The sequence below is a fragment of the Neovison vison genome, chromosome 2 (genome assembly GCF_020171115.1).
Source record: "Neovison vison isolate M4711 chromosome 2, ASM_NN_V1, whole genome shotgun sequence".
In the NCBI taxonomy this organism is placed as follows: domain Eukaryota; kingdom Metazoa; phylum Chordata; class Mammalia; order Carnivora; family Mustelidae; genus Neogale; species Neogale vison.
This window is the reverse complement of record NC_058092.1, coordinates 184,125,380-184,142,296: the sequence shown is the minus strand read 5'-3', so window position 1 is coordinate 184,142,296 and position 16,917 is coordinate 184,125,380. Positions and strand designations below refer to the sequence as shown.

Genomic DNA, 16,917 nt, shown 5'->3' with positions numbered 1-16,917 from the left:
GAGAGACACGGAGACAGAGAGGCAGGGAAAGGAAGCCTGCCTCTGTCCTCTGGTTCTCTCTGCGCAGAATCGCCGTGGCTCCAGCACATACCAGCTCTGGCGCCTTGGCCGCCTGACACACCTCCCTGGGCCTTGGTCCTTCTTCCATGTAAAATGAAGATAGCCATTGTATCCGCCGTGTAGCGTACGTGCAAGAGACTTCCACGAGATAATGGGATACGGTACTTAGAACGGCGCCAGGCACAGACGCGCATCGTCGCCTCTATTAACGAATGTCCTCCAGCCTCATCAGGCACCGCCTCCCTGGACGAGCATGCCGGCCATTGCCAAGTCCTCGTCTGCTTGCCGCGGCCCAGGGCAGTGCTCTGCCGGTGGCGGAACAGACCCTGGAGGACATGCGTCAGAAGCACGCGTCTTTGGATACTTGGGACTTGGTTTTCAGTCCCAGACCTGCGGCTGCCTGACCCTGGATCCTTGATGGGAACACTCTGCCCTCTTCAGGGCCCTCCTCTGGAAATCATGGCCACGGGAGCCTGCACCTCAGAGAGGCGTGGGGAGGAGGACGTGTGGTGTACAAGGCACTATGCGGGCCATCACACTGGCTGGATCAGAGACCACCCAGGCCGCCCCAGTGGGGGAGCAGGAACCCGCCAGGTAGTCTCCGAGGTGGGAGGCTGGCTGGGCTGTGTCCAGGCATGGGGGCAGCCTGGGACGGTGTGGGCACCGGAGAGCATCGGGACGAGGAATTGGGGGCTGCAGCCATGTGCCCAGCATATCCCACCTTCTAGTCCCTTTTGGACTTCTAGGGGCCATAGGCTTTTCCTGTTGACTGCCCCTTTTCTGTAAAGTGGCCCTGATATTCTTCTGGTGACACTAGGGAAGAGCTGTCCCTTGGGACCCTGCAGGGCAGAATGGGCAGAGGCTAGACTTGGGGACCCTCCACGGAGTCTGAGGCTGGGAGCCCCTCTGCCCTCAGCAGCCTGGCACAAGACCCTGGCTTGGAACACATGGGGCCAGAGCTGGCATGGGAGGAGTGACTCTCCAGCAAAACATGACCCTGCCCCCTCTGTGTCCTGAGCAGTGACCTCAGCAGCCAATCAGACGGCGTTTCTTCGAGGCCAAAGGATCAGAGCTTTCCTACCCCACTGTTCCTGGGATGAGCCCTCCCAGCGCCCTCAGCACTTCCACAAGGGATGTCCTGCTTCCCCCACCGCCCCTCCCCCAGATGCTCCAGAATAGAGCTCTGCATCCTTCCTCTCCCCCTGCAGGCCCTCGGCTCTCTCCCTGTGGGTAAGGGCACTAGCCCAGGAAGCCTTGGGCTTGAGTCCTGGCTCCGTCTCCCAGCCATCGCCCCTGTGTGATCCCTAGACATCGGAGGCTCAGTGGTCTCAGCTTGGAACCAGGGAGAACCGCGGCGCCACCCCCCAGACCGCTTGCAAGCTGTACTGTGTTGCAGACGTTCTCTGCTCTCTGTTGTATGACGCTTTCTCCTAATGTAAATACCTGCGGGGTCATTCACAGTTACCTGGGCTCACAGGCCCACCCCTGCCTTATGCTGTCCCTTGCCCAAGTAGACCAAATAGTCAACACGTGCCCATCTTCCTTCTGCGATTTTACCCCCCACCCCCACCCCCTGGCCCCTTCTGCATGCTACTCCATGTCTTCTCTTAGTAGGGCCATGCGGCCTGTTCCTGGCTCCTTCCTTGATTCTAGCTCATTCTCAGCTACAGCTTTGCACAGGTGGATCATGACTTCCTTTCCTGGAGACCCTCACGGCCTTTCCAGGGTGATGTTCAACCCCCTCTGGGGCTACCTCCCCCGCCCCAACTTTTCTTTCCAGCCTTATCTCTTACTCTATCCCTCCGTGGAAGCTTGCTACTGTCATTCTGGATCATTCCTCCCTTCCCAGAGTGGGCAGGGAGCAGAAAGTCCTCTTCCTTAGGTCCCTGCACTTGTACTACACTGTTCCTTCAGCTCACAATGTCTTTATATGCATTTTTATTTACTGACGATTTACTTATCTTTCAGGGCTTGCTTCAAACGCCGCTGCTTCTGCGAAGCCTTTCTTGATTCCTCCCTTTAAAAGTGATCACTCCTTCTCTTGCACTCTCCAGCCCTGTTTAGCATTTACCCAACCCTGGACATGAGGGACTGTGATTCACTGGGTGTCCCCAGGGCACTGAGCAGCTGATAGCCCTCTGTGGGTCAAGGTCACTTGCTGATGTAGCCCACAGGCAGCCCAGATCAGTCATGGGTATATAGTCAGCCCAGAAGTCTGGCCGCTGGGGTGTGGCCTGCCTCTGCTGGGCTGGGGTTAGGAGATGGAAGGTGGGGGTTCACTTAATACCTCTGGCCATGATGTCTGCTCTCAAAGGGCAGGTCCTAAGGGAAAGATTGATAGCTGAGTGTCTGCTGCAAACATGTGGAATCATCATAGGCATGGATGGCTCTCTGAGGCCCTGGGAAGTATAGTTTCTTCTTTCTTCTGCTCTCCTCTGCTAGCCTCTCGGACACAGGGAGGTAGACAGACAGGGAGAAATGGACACACACTAGATACTGCTGCTCACCTCTGAGTTCGCCCCTCCCCTGCCAGACAGCTATCCCCGATTCTTTGGAGTTTCTGCAAAATTCCAGATTCACCCACACCCCCAAGCAACAGCTGCTGCAAATGTGGCTCATTTCCCTCTCAGGACACAGAGCGAAGCTGTTAGCCTGCCTCTGTATGGGTAAGGAGCAGGAACATGACCTTTCAGAAAAGTCCCACTGTCCACTGTTTCCCACTCCAGGCTGTGGCTGGACACAGTGACGTGCTGGGAGCGTGAGTCTCATCATAAACTCCATTTGCAAGGTCCTCTGACCCATGGTAGTGGCAGTGATCTCAAACACACTGTCCGAGGATCCAACCGTCACCCGACTTGCGACTACCCCTCCCTCTGCCACAGTCCATGGCTCTCTGTGTCCCCCAGCCCTCACACAGCCTACATCCCACTCAGTAACTCAGTAACTACATTGTGGGCAAGCTTTGCTGCTTTCCTCCAGTATCTTCCATGGTGTAGGACTCCAGAGTTGACCGAGCATTCTTGGAGTAACCCTGTGAGATCATTATTTATATGTAAGAGATGAGCTAATGGAAACTCAGAAGCGTTAGTGGCTTGTCTAATGCTGAAGAGCGAGGCACAGAGAGCTGGGGTTCACACGGGGGTCTCCTGCCCCACGGAAAAGGCTGCCATCGCCCTCTCTGAGGGCAGGCCTGCGTCTCACCCATTTTGCAACGCCTGCAGAGCACTGCATGCTGTCCTGTGGATAGAAACATCCAGAATTTTCCACCGTGTTGGAATGACTTTGTTTCCAGCAGGGCAGAGAGGTAAGTAGGAGCAAGCTGACGCCTTTGGCAACCTGAGCCACGTTTCCCTGCCACATTCAGTGGCATGACGTGGCACTCTCCTCCAGGACCTCACGTGGCTGGGTGTAGCTGTGTGGAGGCTGTAACTTCTCCTCGTGACCTCATTTCACCAGAACCCTTTCCCACTCAACACAACCATCCCCATACCCACGGCAACTAACAATCATTTCGAGCCATGTATGCGACAGGCCCTGTGTGCATCCTGGCGAGGTGGGTGCTAGCCTCACCCCCACTTTACGTGATGTGAAGGGCTAACTCATCCATGTTCCCCGTGACTCATAAGGAATAGAAGAGGATGACTGGGATTTGAACCCAGGTTGCCCAGAAGTCAGAGCCCACACTCGTAGCTGCTGGGTTAGCCCGCCTCTCCTCAGGCGGCTCCCCAGGGGTACCACGGCCACTGAACCCGGTGAGCGCTCCTCCTGACAGATGGCACAGCGATGCCAGGACCAGTCCCCGTGATGCGGGAGTCAGAGTGGGGAAAGCCTGTCCTGAACTAGACAGGACGAGGCATAACGGACACGTGATTTATTTCAGGGAACTTTCATCTCCAGCCCAGCAGCCAGGCACGGGCACCTTCAGGCTACGATGGCAGAAGCAGATGCCCAGAAAAGCTGAGGACCCTGCAGGACTGGCGGCTGTCCCTTTGCATTGGGGCCAAATTGCTGTGGGAGCACAACTCTGGGGGATGCTCAAAAGGAAAGGCCACCAGCTGTGCCTGGGAGAGTCACTGGAGACGTCACAGAGGTGGGGACAGAGAGCGGGGCAGAGGAGGGGAAAGGGGGCAGCACAGCATCAGGGAGGGGAGGGTGTTGGGTGTTAGAGTCCAGCTGAGCCGGGTTTGGCCCCGTGGACGTGGGTCCTGGTAGGGTTGGCGACACACGGGATCTAAGCCCCAAGCAGCATCGCATCCTTATTAGCGGAGAACGCCAATTAGTTAGAGTCAAGCCCGAAGGGCTCCCCCCACTTCCTCTATCCACAGCCTCTATTCAGCCTTATGATTAAATAATGTTTTATCTTGAAATATTTCAGACAAAGAACTATAAACATAACATAATCTAATACTGGGCAATAAAAGGGAATGAAGGAGTGTTACATGTCACGACATGGATGAACCTTGCAAACATTACACTAAATCCATAGAACTAGGAAGCAGGTGAGTGGGGATGTGAGGGTGACAGACAAAAGGTCCAGGGTTTCTTCTGGGGTCAGGAAATGTTCTAAACATGATTGTGGTGAGGGTCGCACAGCTCTGTGAACAGACTGGAAACCACCGAATTACACACTTCAAATGGATAAATTTTATAGAAAAATTGTATCTCAATGAAGGTGTTACCAAGCGGTAACATGAGCCTGGCATGTCCTCCATCCGGCTTAAATGTTCCTAACATTGAGGGTCCTGGGTGGCTCCGTGGGTTAAGTGTCCCACTCGATTTTAGCTTGTGTGGTGGTCTCAGGATCGTGAGATGGAGGCCCACGTTGGGCTCTGTGATCAGTGTGGAGTCTGCTTGAGACTCTCTCTCCCTCTCCCTTTGCCCTTCCCCCATTTATGCTCTCTAAATAAATAAATAAAATATTTAAAAAGAAATAAAAAAGAGTTACCAATATAGCCAAACCCTGCGGGACCGCAGCCCCCACTATCCCTCCTCCCCCCAGAATGTGATGCTGTCATTCGGGTGCATTTCCCTATACCCTTAGGACGTAGGCATATATTCCCTGAACGATGTGTCCTGTTGTTTTATATGTTTTTCAACTTTATATAAATGAGTTGCATTGTACCTATTGTCTTGTAATTTGCTTTTTTCCCCTCCATAGGATGAGGTTCATCCTCCGCATTGCTTGGCTTGGAGGTCAAGTTCATCCACGCTCCCTGTATATGATATTTCGTTGGTGAAAGTACCACAGTCCCACATCCCACAATGTGTGTCTCCACTCTGCTTCTGAAAATATTTAGGCTTTCTTTTCCCTTTTCCCTGCAGTGCACACAGGGCTGCAGGGAACGCCCTTTCCTCCCTTATGCGGGAGTAAGGGTTTCTCAGGAGGGGCAGCTCTGTAGGGTCCAACCCACAGTTCATCAGATACTGTCCCATTATTTGCCTCTCCCTACGCGTGAGGAAACTGAGGACCAGAGAGAGGATGTGACCTGCTCAGAGTCCCTCAGGGTCTGGGACCGATGCCCAGTACAGGGCTCTTCGAGCCACAGCACACTGCCTTTCCAGAACCCTCCATTTCCTGATTTTTATTTTGCTGCAAATCCTAGCGACCACCCAGCGGGCCTTATCAGAGCTGATCTAGGAGAAACACATTATCAGTGCTGTCCAGGAGGGCTGGGGATCTGGCAGTGCTTTCAGGAGGAAACTGGGAAGAAATGAACTTTGGAGAATGCCCCAGGAGGCTCCCAAGTGCTGAGAGGGCAGCCTTGGGAGGAGGGGCCCTTCCCACGCTGGTTTCCCTGGCTGGGGACTTCCTTACCTCCCGGAGGTAACAGCCGGCCTCCCACTGGGCAAGCTGCTTGCCTGAAACAGAGCCAAAAGGCCACAGGAAGTGCCTATGTCTGGAGTCCAGGGTCTCAGCTTTATTGACTGGCTGTCTGATTTCTAAGGCACAACATCATGGCTCTGGTTCGGTCCTGGCTCCCTTTCCCTCCAGCCTCTGCTTTGGCACCTGGGTGTTATCAGGGAGCCCGCTGCAGGGACACTGGCAGGCAGGGAGGCCTGCCTGAGGGGGCCACATTAGGAATTGGGAACTTTAACCTAAGGGTGAATGAAAGGACAGGCTTTAAGTAGAGTTGTGCATTTCGTTTATCAAAGACCATTCAGGGAGCTCTGAGGGGCTCCTGCAGGGAGCGAGGTGAGAGGTCTTGGCAGCTGGAACAGGTGGGCTGCTGGAAGGGTTGAAGGCAATGGGTGGGGTGGGATCAGTGGGACTTGGTGGTGGATGGGATGTAGAAGGAAAAGCCTGGGTTCCAGCCCAAGTGCAAGCCTGTGTGGAGGCGGCGGCCCCATTCCCTGGGACTGGGGATGGGACTGGGGATGTTGGCTATGGGCCAGGTTTGGGAGAAAGATTTTGGCTTCAGTGGTGTGCGCTTTGAGGATGGGCGACCTGTGCCACGTCCTGGGGCAGATGTTACGGAGGCTGCCTGGTGTGGTGTGTACGTGAGTTTAAAGGTTCTTCCTGCCTGAAAACCCACAGAGCCTCCTCTCCATGTATAAGAGGCTCATGCTGAGTTTTGCTGTCAAATTCCTAGAGAATCTAAATCAAATAGTCAGTGATCACAGCCCAAGAGAAACCTTCACAGGTGTATACCTCCTGGTCTGTTTTCACTGCCCATCTGAAGACACATTACTTGTCCCAGTAGGTGGTTGTGCCCGGATTATACACTGAGCACACATTAGGCATTCTGTTAGCATGGTAATCAAACAGCAGAGAGAAGGAACAAGGCTCTGGCAGGAAAGAAGGATGGAAGGAGCTGCGGGGATGCGGTAGCAGGCCTGGAGGGGTTAAGAGTCCGTCAGGTAGAAACCGAACAAAGCCGTCAGAATAGCATGAGCAGATGTGAACGGGACAGGCAGACGAGCAGGTTGATTTTACTGAAAGACAAGGAGTACCGCATATTAAGAGACTGGTCAGAGCCCAGGCTTGAGAAACAAATGACCTTATTACTTGAGGGGGGAGGGGAGAGGGGTGTATGGGCACTAGGGAGCCATGGATGGTTTCTGAGCAGTCGAGTGGAATTGATAGGACCCAGCGATGACGGAGTATGTGGGTGAAGAAGGAGGCATTGATGCTGCCACTGGGTTGGAGCCTGGGAGTCTGGGAAGTCACATGGGACATGAGATGGGACTGCAAAGGCAGAGGAGGAGGTGGGGTGACAGAGGGGGAGGGAGCTGACAGCACAGGAGCCTGGCCAAGGCAGAAAAGAGAGTGAGTTGGAATCCAATAGGAGGGGCTCATCAGGCTGGCCCTCAGGGATGTGCTTTAAGGATTAGCTAGGAATGACTCAGAATTAACCCATCAATTATTTGCCTATAAAGCAGAGTTTACCTGAAAATGGTATTTCTTTAGTGTAAATGTTCTGTTTAATGACCATCAGCTCAGCAGTTTTTTGCTTTATTAATGGCACCCAGGGACACTTTGGTCTAAATTCTCCCTTTTCTGGGTTAGCTGAGTCTAAAATGAGGAGAACCACAGGGGAGGACAGCTGTGGGTCTGTTCTGCTGCAGTCCAACAGAGGTGGGGCGGCCCAGTCTAGGATGGAAACTCTGGCCATAGTCCCTGCCTGTGAAAATGCCCCGAGGCTGTTGGGGAGGGGGGAATCTCCCACCGGGGCAAACAAGGCAAGGCTAGACAAAGAAAGGGCTTCAGGACAGGTGGACACCGGCTATTACCACCTATGAAAATAACCAAGCCCAGAGAGGCAGTTCCAACTTGAAAACCAATCGCCAACTTTCGCTGCTGGAAGGGGCTTCTCTGCCCTCAAGCCAACCTCCACGTCATTGTTAGTTATTGCTCTAGAATACGAACTGGATGAGGTCAGATCCCTGCTCCCCAACCCTTCTCTGATGCCACATCACCTCCGGAGGACACCAGTATAACAGCTCCTGGACCTGCACCCACAACAGACATCATCAAACGATTACCACGTCTTCCACTGAGCCTGGATGTAGCCTCTGAATCAGACTCTGCACACCCTGGGCAGCCATTACTAATCAGTCACCCTCAGGATAGAAACCGTTTCCCTGTCTTAGAAGGGGGAGAGCTGGAACTCCTCGGCCTGACCTCTTGCAATCTTTTCCCACCCTCATTTCAGATCACTACTTCTATGCTCCAGCTTCCTCCAACTGCTGGTCATTTCTAAATACGCTGCCTTTTTCTTCTTCTCAGAGCCTCTGTCCACGCAAGTGCCTCAGTCAGGCATGACGTCTATGCAGACTATTAGCTGCTTTTCCGTTATCTGTTCTTCAGCTTCCAACAGACACAGACCTGTGTCTGGGCATACGGCTACCCGCCCCCACCCCCAGGAGCTGGTAACCACGTGACTAAGTGCTGGCCAATGGGATACAAGCAGAAGTGATGCATGTCGGGATCCGCCCCCCCCCACCCCCAGGCTCTTAAGGATTTGGGCCGTATATTCCCCTAATCTCCTTCCTCTTCCACACTAGCCGGGGATGGCGAGAACAGTGCAATGCCACCGTCGTGCCACATGAAGGAGATAGCAAGGCCACCTTCCCAGCGCAACACCACTGTCCTCTGACCCGCTAAGGAAGAGACGTCCCCTCCGCCTCGTTGGAGTCCCTTGTAGTCCGAGCTCTGTTGTTGCGGTGGTAGCTGAGTCTGTACCCTGAGCGGACGCCCTTCCGCCAGCCCCCAGGGCCACCTCCTCAGTGAAGTTCTCCCCGAGTCCCAGGCTCCCCTGGGATCCCTGTCACTCCGCACACCTCTCATTCGCACACATGAACCAGGGGATGGCCATGGTCTCTCCCCAAGCCAGGCTAGGGCAACTTCTCTCCTGCTCATCCATCCTCCGCACCGCAGCCGGCTAAGGTGCTAATGCACAGACCCCAGCAGGCCACGCCCTTGCCCCCCCTGTTGTAGTCCGAACCTCTGGGACTCCGGGCTCCTCTCTCCCCTCAGAAATGAGGACACTCCCCGGAGCCACCTACTCCTGTGACTCCTTCCCTGTGAAACCCCTCACACTGCCAGCCCCAGAGTGGCGGGCCTGAAGGAGCTGCTTCCTTGCTGGCTGGAGGCTCTATTGTCCTGCTCCTCATTTGTTACCAAGAACGGGGACTGAAACGGGAGTTTCCCTAATCTTTGTATTCTTCTTCTCAAGTGGCCTGGGAAGTCTCACGGTGCCTCTATTGGTTCCCAAGGCCCTTCTCCCGTCCCACCAGTTTGTATGCTTTAGCAATGGCCAGCGCTTACTCCTCTGAACTTCTGGAGGCTGTGACTGTTGGAGGCTGTGACTGTCGTGCCGAGCCCCACCCCTCAGCACCCTGCAGGCCCAGCACAACCGTGGAACTCAGGGCATGTGTCCCAGGAGCAGCCAGACCTCAGCGAGGGCATGGCTATTTTGGGACAGGGAGGATCCTGGGAGGATGCTGGCGAGGTCAGAGTTGGAAGGGAAGGAGGTGGGTTTTCTGCCCATGATTATGTGTCCTGAACCCTCTGGAGGCTATCCAGGGGCCCAAGGCTGCCACTAGGAAGAACACACCCACGACCCCACCTTAGCCCAGCCAGCCGCAGCGGTGGACTGGGGCAGGCATGGGCTCAAGATCCTAGGCTCGGATCCCAGTGGCCACAGAAGGCAGAAAAAAATTGCGTGTTTATGTGTTGTGTCCCAGCAGCTGTGAAAGATCTACATCAGGCAAGATGCAGGGCAGGCTTGAGGTAGGGTGGGGTGGGATGTGTGGTATGGGAAGGCAGGGTATCAGAAACCAGCCAGAGGGCAAAGGGGGAACACAGGAAAGAATATAATCACTCAGGAAGGATAACTGATAATCCTTTACCCGAGATGCATTGAGCATCTACTATGTACAGGTGTCTAATCAGATGCTGGCAAGAAAAAAATGATAGTGCTTTGACTTTGTGGGTAGCACTTTCCAGTTGTGTAAGTTCTTCTGCAAATATCGGGAACCTCCAAGTGGTTCCTAAAGTGGTTTATAAACTCTGACCTTAAGGAAATAATCTGAGAGGCATCATTTAGACCCAAGAGGGAGAAAGGCATTCCACTCCTGGGTTTGGAGATTTGCTACTATTTTAGAACGTCAAAAACCCACTCTGCCCGTTTGGAGTGTTCTAGAAGGTCATCCATCGAGAAGTACGCGGTACTGTTTCTGGCATGCAGCAGGAGCTGGGTTAGGGGCTATGGTGGTGAGCACGATTATTTGGCAGCCCCGTGGTGGGCAGCCTTCCGTGTGAAGGAGGTAAGTACACGGTGTGGTGAGAACCCTCAGCTTAGGCAGAAGGGGCAGGTGCAGGGATCCACCCAATGGGACCTAGCCCATCCCAGCAGATGCACTTGACTCCATGTTTCCATGGTCTGAGATGCCTCTCTGTGCAGCCCTTCCAGTCCCTTCCTGCTGCCTCTCCAAGAACCTGGGAGAACATCTTAGTCTTCTTCCAATCATGTCTCAATTTTAGGTCCTCTGATTAAATTCTCCTGGTGCTACCCACCTGGCTCTGACCTCTAATTTGGACCCTTTGGGTGATTCTCAAGCACTCGGGACACCCCTCCCAGGAGCCCTGTTGCTCTCCTCCCATCTCCTGACAACTGGGTGCCTGCTGGTGGCTACTCTCCACAGAGGACCGGCGTCAAGGCTTTTCTGCTCTCCACTGCGTCCCTCCCTTTCCCTGCCCAAGACCCCAGGGCGCCTACAGACTCCCAGAAGTGAGATGAAGCAGTTTTGGAATTTTCCTCCTTCCCGCCACAATCCTCCTTAACCTCCCCGCCTCCCAGCCTCCCAGGACCTCCTGAGCCAGACTCTTACAAGCACAAAATTGATGCCTATTGGTTAGACACCCACTTGGCAGGTGGGCAGGACACGCGAAGCCCAAGCAGGATGGAGAGGGAGAAAGTCCAGGCTCTGCCTTATTATAAAAATGCAGCCCATGCCCCCACCCCCCATACCAGGGCACAGTTTGATAGGATTTCTGTACATCTTTTGAGTCTGAGAGGAATTGAGGAAATAACGGAAATAGTGCTTCCTAGCAGTCAGGATTGGCACTAAGTACTATTTGAATGGACAGGTTTATCTGAGGCACGTGCTGCCTTAGAAAGCCCGATGCTACGGGTGCTCTGCCCATGCCTGGCTACCCTTCCCTCTCCTTCATCCCATCTCATTAATCTTGGCATTCTTCTCCCAGAAGCTTTCCCAGATGCCAGGATTCAATGTCCTGGGCCCTGAGGGAGGGAGGGAACTTCCCAGGACTCAGACACCCTTTTAATTAACCTGGGCGACCCTCTCCCGACGGGCCAGCTGAATCCTGTCATGGCCCCACTGTTTCCCGGGGCAGTGCCCTGAACTGTGACTCCCACTCCAGCTCCCTCACTCTTCTGGGATGTGGGCCTTCTGTTTCCCATATGCTCACCACCTGTTGGCCTCCATTCCCTGGCCTGGGGGCCCCTGGTAGCCTGTGTCCTGTGGCGGTCCTGCCTGCATCACATGCCCACAGAGGGTGGCAGGGGGCCTGCCTGGAGCTGGCAGAGGACCTCTGTGATTACTCCAAAGTGTCCCCCCATCTAAATCCTTTTTGGCAGCTTCCTTCCTCACCTCCAAAGAAGGACAGTTCATTCCAGTTACTCATGGGAACGGTGAGGCTTGCCCATCTGTCACTCTCATAGCTTCATCATAGTGGCCAGCAATGTAGAAAAGTCCTCATGAGCTATAAATTGTCAACGTTATTAATGGTGGACGGTGCCATCAAACCCAATGCCCAGCAGGGTGCTCTGGGTGAGACGCAGAGGAAGAGTACTTGAACAGGCATCCTCCCCAGTGACCAGAGCGGAGAGGGCAGGTCAATGGCAAAAGCAAGGTCTGAGTCCAGATGAAGCCCCACATCACACTGCAGCGAACATATGGCACCCTGAGCCGTCCAGCCAAGGCAGGCAAGTTTTACAAGGTTGGGCTAATCCACTCATCCGTGTAACACGTTTGACACCTACTGTGTGTCAGGAGTCGGGGGCACGACCGTGAACTTGATGAGCCAGGTCCCCGCCCCCGCCCCCATGGTAACTCGAACGTGGCCACGTGCATCATCGTATGGGATTTCACGACCCCACGCGCAACCCCACAGAGGAGCAGACGAATGAATGCTTGAATAACTGAAACCCGCAGAGGGAAGGTGAACATCCCAGATTTGGCCATCCCCATCTTTCAAGTGAAAAGCGACGCTCTAACTGCTGCAGCTACAGCACACCCGTGAAAATGGCCCTGGCGCCTGTCCCCATCCTTGTCCGCTATTCGCAGAGCTCCTTACCTGGTGGGCAGTGGCACCCTGGAGACGTCTTCGGGAGGGCCTCCCGGCGCCTCCGAGAGTGGAGCTTCCATTTCTGCAAAAGGAGACAGAGGAGAGGAGTCATGAAAGCGGAAGGCCAAGCCCCGGGAAGGGTCTGCGGCTGGTGGGGACGGAGGGGGAGAAAAGGCCGCCTGGGGGCCGCAGGAGGACTATTCCAGGATCAAAGACTGGCCACGGGCGTCTGCGTAATAAGAAGCAGATGGATAAGGTCCCATCTAGGGAATCTCAGTGTCTGATGTCTTCGGAGTGCTCTTAAAGAAATTAGCGCCAACCCCAAGGCCCTGTAAACCAGTTGTGGCCTTCCTGCACCCCACCATCATGGGCACAATGACTCGCTTTTCTCGGCTCTCTGCTAATTGTTTCCTGTCTAGGTCTGGGCTCCTGATTGATCCCAGCGTCGGACAGTGACTATTCTTCTGGGGTCCCTCACAGCCAGTCCCAGGCAAGCTGGGCAGGGATAGGGGACAGAGAGCTGAGCAGGCCACGTGCCCCTCTACCGAACCTCTTCTTTGCAAATCATGGAGCCAATCAGGAAGGCTCCAAGGGAGTGGCAACGAGGAGACTGGGACAACTTTCACTCCCCACGGTGATAAACGGACACATGGCCAGGAGCCCCAGTGCCCAGACTGACTGATTTTCAAAGCGCGGGGCACTGACCCACACAGGGTGGGCCTCACTCGCACAGGGCTGCAAGGGACATGTCGGGGAGAGGCTGCTGAGGTTCGTGCACGGTTCTCATGGGTGGATTCGAGTCCCTGCTGCACCGGGTTCATGGGAGGACTGGAGTGGTCAGGGCTTAGAAGGGAAGGGGACTGACACCTGGGAGGCACACAGTATATGCTCGCTCTCGTGATACTCTGTGTTACAGGTAAGGGCCCCGAGATGGAAGGTGGGGAGGGGTGAGGTGGGGAGACTAACATGGCCAAGGTCAAAGGTGGACAACGGCACCTTGCTCTCTGATGTTAGTGTAGCAGTGACAGCCTAGTAACTGGTTTTATTTGGTTCCTACAGTAATCCGCTCCCCCCTCCATTGGATCTGTTTCTAGCAGTCTGAAGTGACTGATTTCACATGAACACCCGGCCACGGGGGGCCTGTCCCGTGGCTCACAGTTATTGACAATGACCAGAATCCTGAAGTCCCTGCCATATGAAGTGGTTACCAGCTGGCCACCCCGCCTTAAACTTCTCCATCACTGGCCTCCTCGTGGCAGAGTCTGAATATCTAGTGACACAGACTCCTGACCCTTCCACGGCTCCGTGACAGCCAGGAGACTTGGTGCTAGTGAGTTGGTGTGGTGTACCATCCAGGCCTCGCCGACTGGCCTCTATTTCGTTCCCCACTACGATCCTGATGAGAGCCCTGCAGCCATACCTTGTCTCCCTGACCCCATCAGCGCAGCTCATTGCCCCCTGCTTCTCGTGCCTTCCACCCTCCCAAACCAGCACTCCTCCCACCACGCCCCTGTCAAGGGTCCTGAGATAAAAGCAAGCAGAAGAGGCCTACAGAGGCTCCCGCCACCGGGCAGCCCAGCTACCTGTGCCTGTGACCGCACCTGCCCTTTCTCTCTGCTCCTCCCCCGAGAGGCCAACCGTCCAGCTGCACACAGGGCCTTCCCCGCCCACCTGCATCAGCAGCGGCCTCCTCTAGACCCCATCCCTGGCTCTCATCAAGCTCTGTCTTCACTGGAAAGAGCCAGAGAGTGAATATTTTGTGTTGCGGGAGCCACACGGTGACACAACCCCTCAGCTCTACCGTCGGAGGTGAGAGGCAGCCACAGAAAACATGAAAACCCAAGAAGCACAGCTGTGTTCCCATAGAGACATATTTACACAAACAGGCTTCGGGTGGGATGTGGCAGTCACCGACCCACTGTTAACATCATCGCTGGGCCAATAAGAAAGGAAAAGAAAACTCCTCTCTGACCAAACTCTCTCCTAGGCAAACTCCTCTCCTCTCTCTCTTGGAGCACTCCCACCAGGCTTCTACCTGCCCTCTGCCCACGGCTTTTCCTCAGGTCACCAGTGACTTTGGTCCTGCTAAGCCCAAGGGACTGTCCTTCTCATCCCAGCCTGTCACAGGGTTTGCTGGCCCAGCCTTCTCCCTGACACACTCTCTTCACTGGGCTGCCAGGATGCCCCTCTCCCAGTGTCCCTCCTGCCACTCTGTGCTCCTTCTGTCTCCTCTGCTGGTTGCTTCTCATCTACGTGGAGGCCACAGGGCCCAGCCTCACTGCCTTCTCTCTGTTCTGGCTCCTGGGGGCCCTCACCCCACCTCATGTCTTCAACGCCATCTGTACAGGAGAATGCCCCCCTCCCTGCACCCCTAACACGGATCTTCCTCCAGAACCATATGCATATATCCAGCAGCTTCCTTGACATCTCCATTGATAGGATCTCAAAATCAGCTCGGCAAAACCGGGCTCCTCACAGTCTGTCCCCGCTTCCCCAGACCTGCCCCTCTGTTGTCTTCCTCGTCCCAGGGAATGGCAACTCCATCTTGCCAGACCCTTGAGATCATCAGTGATGCCCTCTTCTCTCTCACCCCACGTCCATTTGGTCAACAACCCCTGCTCTCTGCTTTCTAGACAAATCCAGGATCTGATGCTTTGCTACCTCCTCTTCATTACATCTAGCTCAAGCCTGGTCCTCTCTGGCCCAGTCCTGGTGATAACTTGATGGGTCCCCCTGCTATTGCCCCATAGAGCATTCTCAACACGGCCGCAAGGGGGCCACACAGGCCTCCTAGATGCTCCTGCACATGCCAGGCTTTCTCCTACCTCAGGGCCTTTGAACTTGTGGGCCTGTCTGCCTGGGATATTCATTTCCTGGCTAACCACCCTCTCGCTCTCAGTGAGACCTCCTCTGCCCCCCGCACCCTGCAATATACTTACATTACTTCTTCCCTGTTTTATCTTTTCCTCTGGATTTTGTTGTATTGTTGGTTCCTTTATCTCTTTTATGGTCTACCTCGATCATGAGAAGGTAAGCTCGACAAGGATATGGGTATTTTGATCTGTTTTATTCATTGCCATATCCCCAGTGCCTGGAACAAGGTCTGTCATATGCTAGGTGCTCAGTAAAGAGCAGTTGCTTACAAACCAGGAGATTTCACAAAAAGATTTGGATTTCCAGTCTCTCTTGAACAACAGAAGGATCTGGTGGATACTGGGCCATGCTGATGACTGGTGCTGAGTGATGGCTGCCCCTGCTGGGTGGCCATGTGCTGCCCAGGTCACCACAGTACCCTCCCCTGGCCAGCTTTGCCTGCTTTGGCCCACCTTCCTGACCCCCTTAGGCATCTGAGTTTGAGACTTCTGGTGGGACATGCCCAGGCTGAGGCTCAGGGGTCAGTGGAAAACCTTCTAAGGCCCCAGTCTCCCTGGACAGAACAGCCTTCCCACTACTCCCTTGCTGACGGCCTCCTGGAATGCCCTGCACGACCAGAGCCGAAACAGCACCCGCCTGATCTCTGCAGCTATTAAAATTCCTGTATCAGTATCAAAGGGAAAATGCCAGGCGGCTACTCACTCCCCCCAGAGAATGCTGAGAGGCCTGGCCTTGGGTTTTGGGGCCACTCTTTCCCCGCACTTGGTCCCAGAGCTCTTAAAGGGCCCAGGCTCTACCTGGGCCTCTGTAATAGGTGTGGGTCCAAGTCACAGTGTGGAGGAATGGAGCCCAGATCCAGCTGGGACCTTGACCTTGGTATCTCTCCTTTGGAGACATCTGTAAAATGGGCTTTTGCTCCCCAGCCAGCCTCCTCAGTGTTGTTGTGGAAAGTGCCTTGGAAACCATACAGCACTTACCAGGAGGAATTGTTAAATAAGTTACCATTAATACTAATAGCTGCACATATGGAGCAGTATAGCTCAGGTGCTGTGCTAAGTATTTTGGTGGAAAATGCCATTTAATAGTTCATTTTTGATATCATGAGTGTATGACTCCTATCAGAATCCCCCTGCCCGTGGAGGTGGCAGTGGGACTCTACTTTGGGTGAGCACAGATGGCCTCAGACTCTGCTGAAGGGTCCACTGAACACAGGGTTGGGCAGGGCGAATGTGGGCCTGCACTACACTCGGGGGTCCGAGGACCCTGGGGTCCACTCATGGCTCTCCCGCTGCATATTAAGAAAGAGACACGATTCCTCCAGACTTCGATTTCCTCATCTATAAAATGGGGCTAATCTCAGCTACCCACTGGACTACACAGGACAGACAGAGTGGAAAAAACAAGATAGGATCAAAAAATAAAAACAGCATCCATATGTGGAAAAGTTGACCACCTGCTACACTTGCTTGTTTTTCTTGGTGGCCTGGGGAAGGCCCCTTCTCTCTCGAGCCGGTCCCAGGCCTGTCTCCTCCCATTTACCATGGTGAAGCTGGCCCGGCCCCAGGAGCTGCTGGGGACCTGTAGTCTAATCTCCTGCCATGGCCCGGTTCCTGGGAAACTCCGAACCCCTCTTCCCGGAAGAGGGAGGGTGAACAAAGGTCCTTCCTTGC

The 16,917-nt window shown here is 54.5% G+C and overlaps 1 protein-coding gene across 5 annotated transcripts in view; it reads right to left on the bottom strand.

Moving 5' to 3' along the window:
- Nucleotides 1–16,917, bottom strand: part of COL13A1 (collagen type XIII alpha 1 chain) — a 140,437-nt gene that overhangs the window by 113,014 nt on the left and 10,506 nt on the right. For all 5 annotated transcript variants that reach the window (XM_044239672.1, XM_044239674.1, XM_044239675.1 and 2 more), the window contains exon 2: nucleotides 12,383–12,455. In XM_044239672.1, coding sequence (XP_044095607.1) covers nucleotides 12,383–12,455 — 73 coding nt within the window. The remainder of the gene's footprint in view (nucleotides 1–12,382; nucleotides 12,456–16,917) is intronic.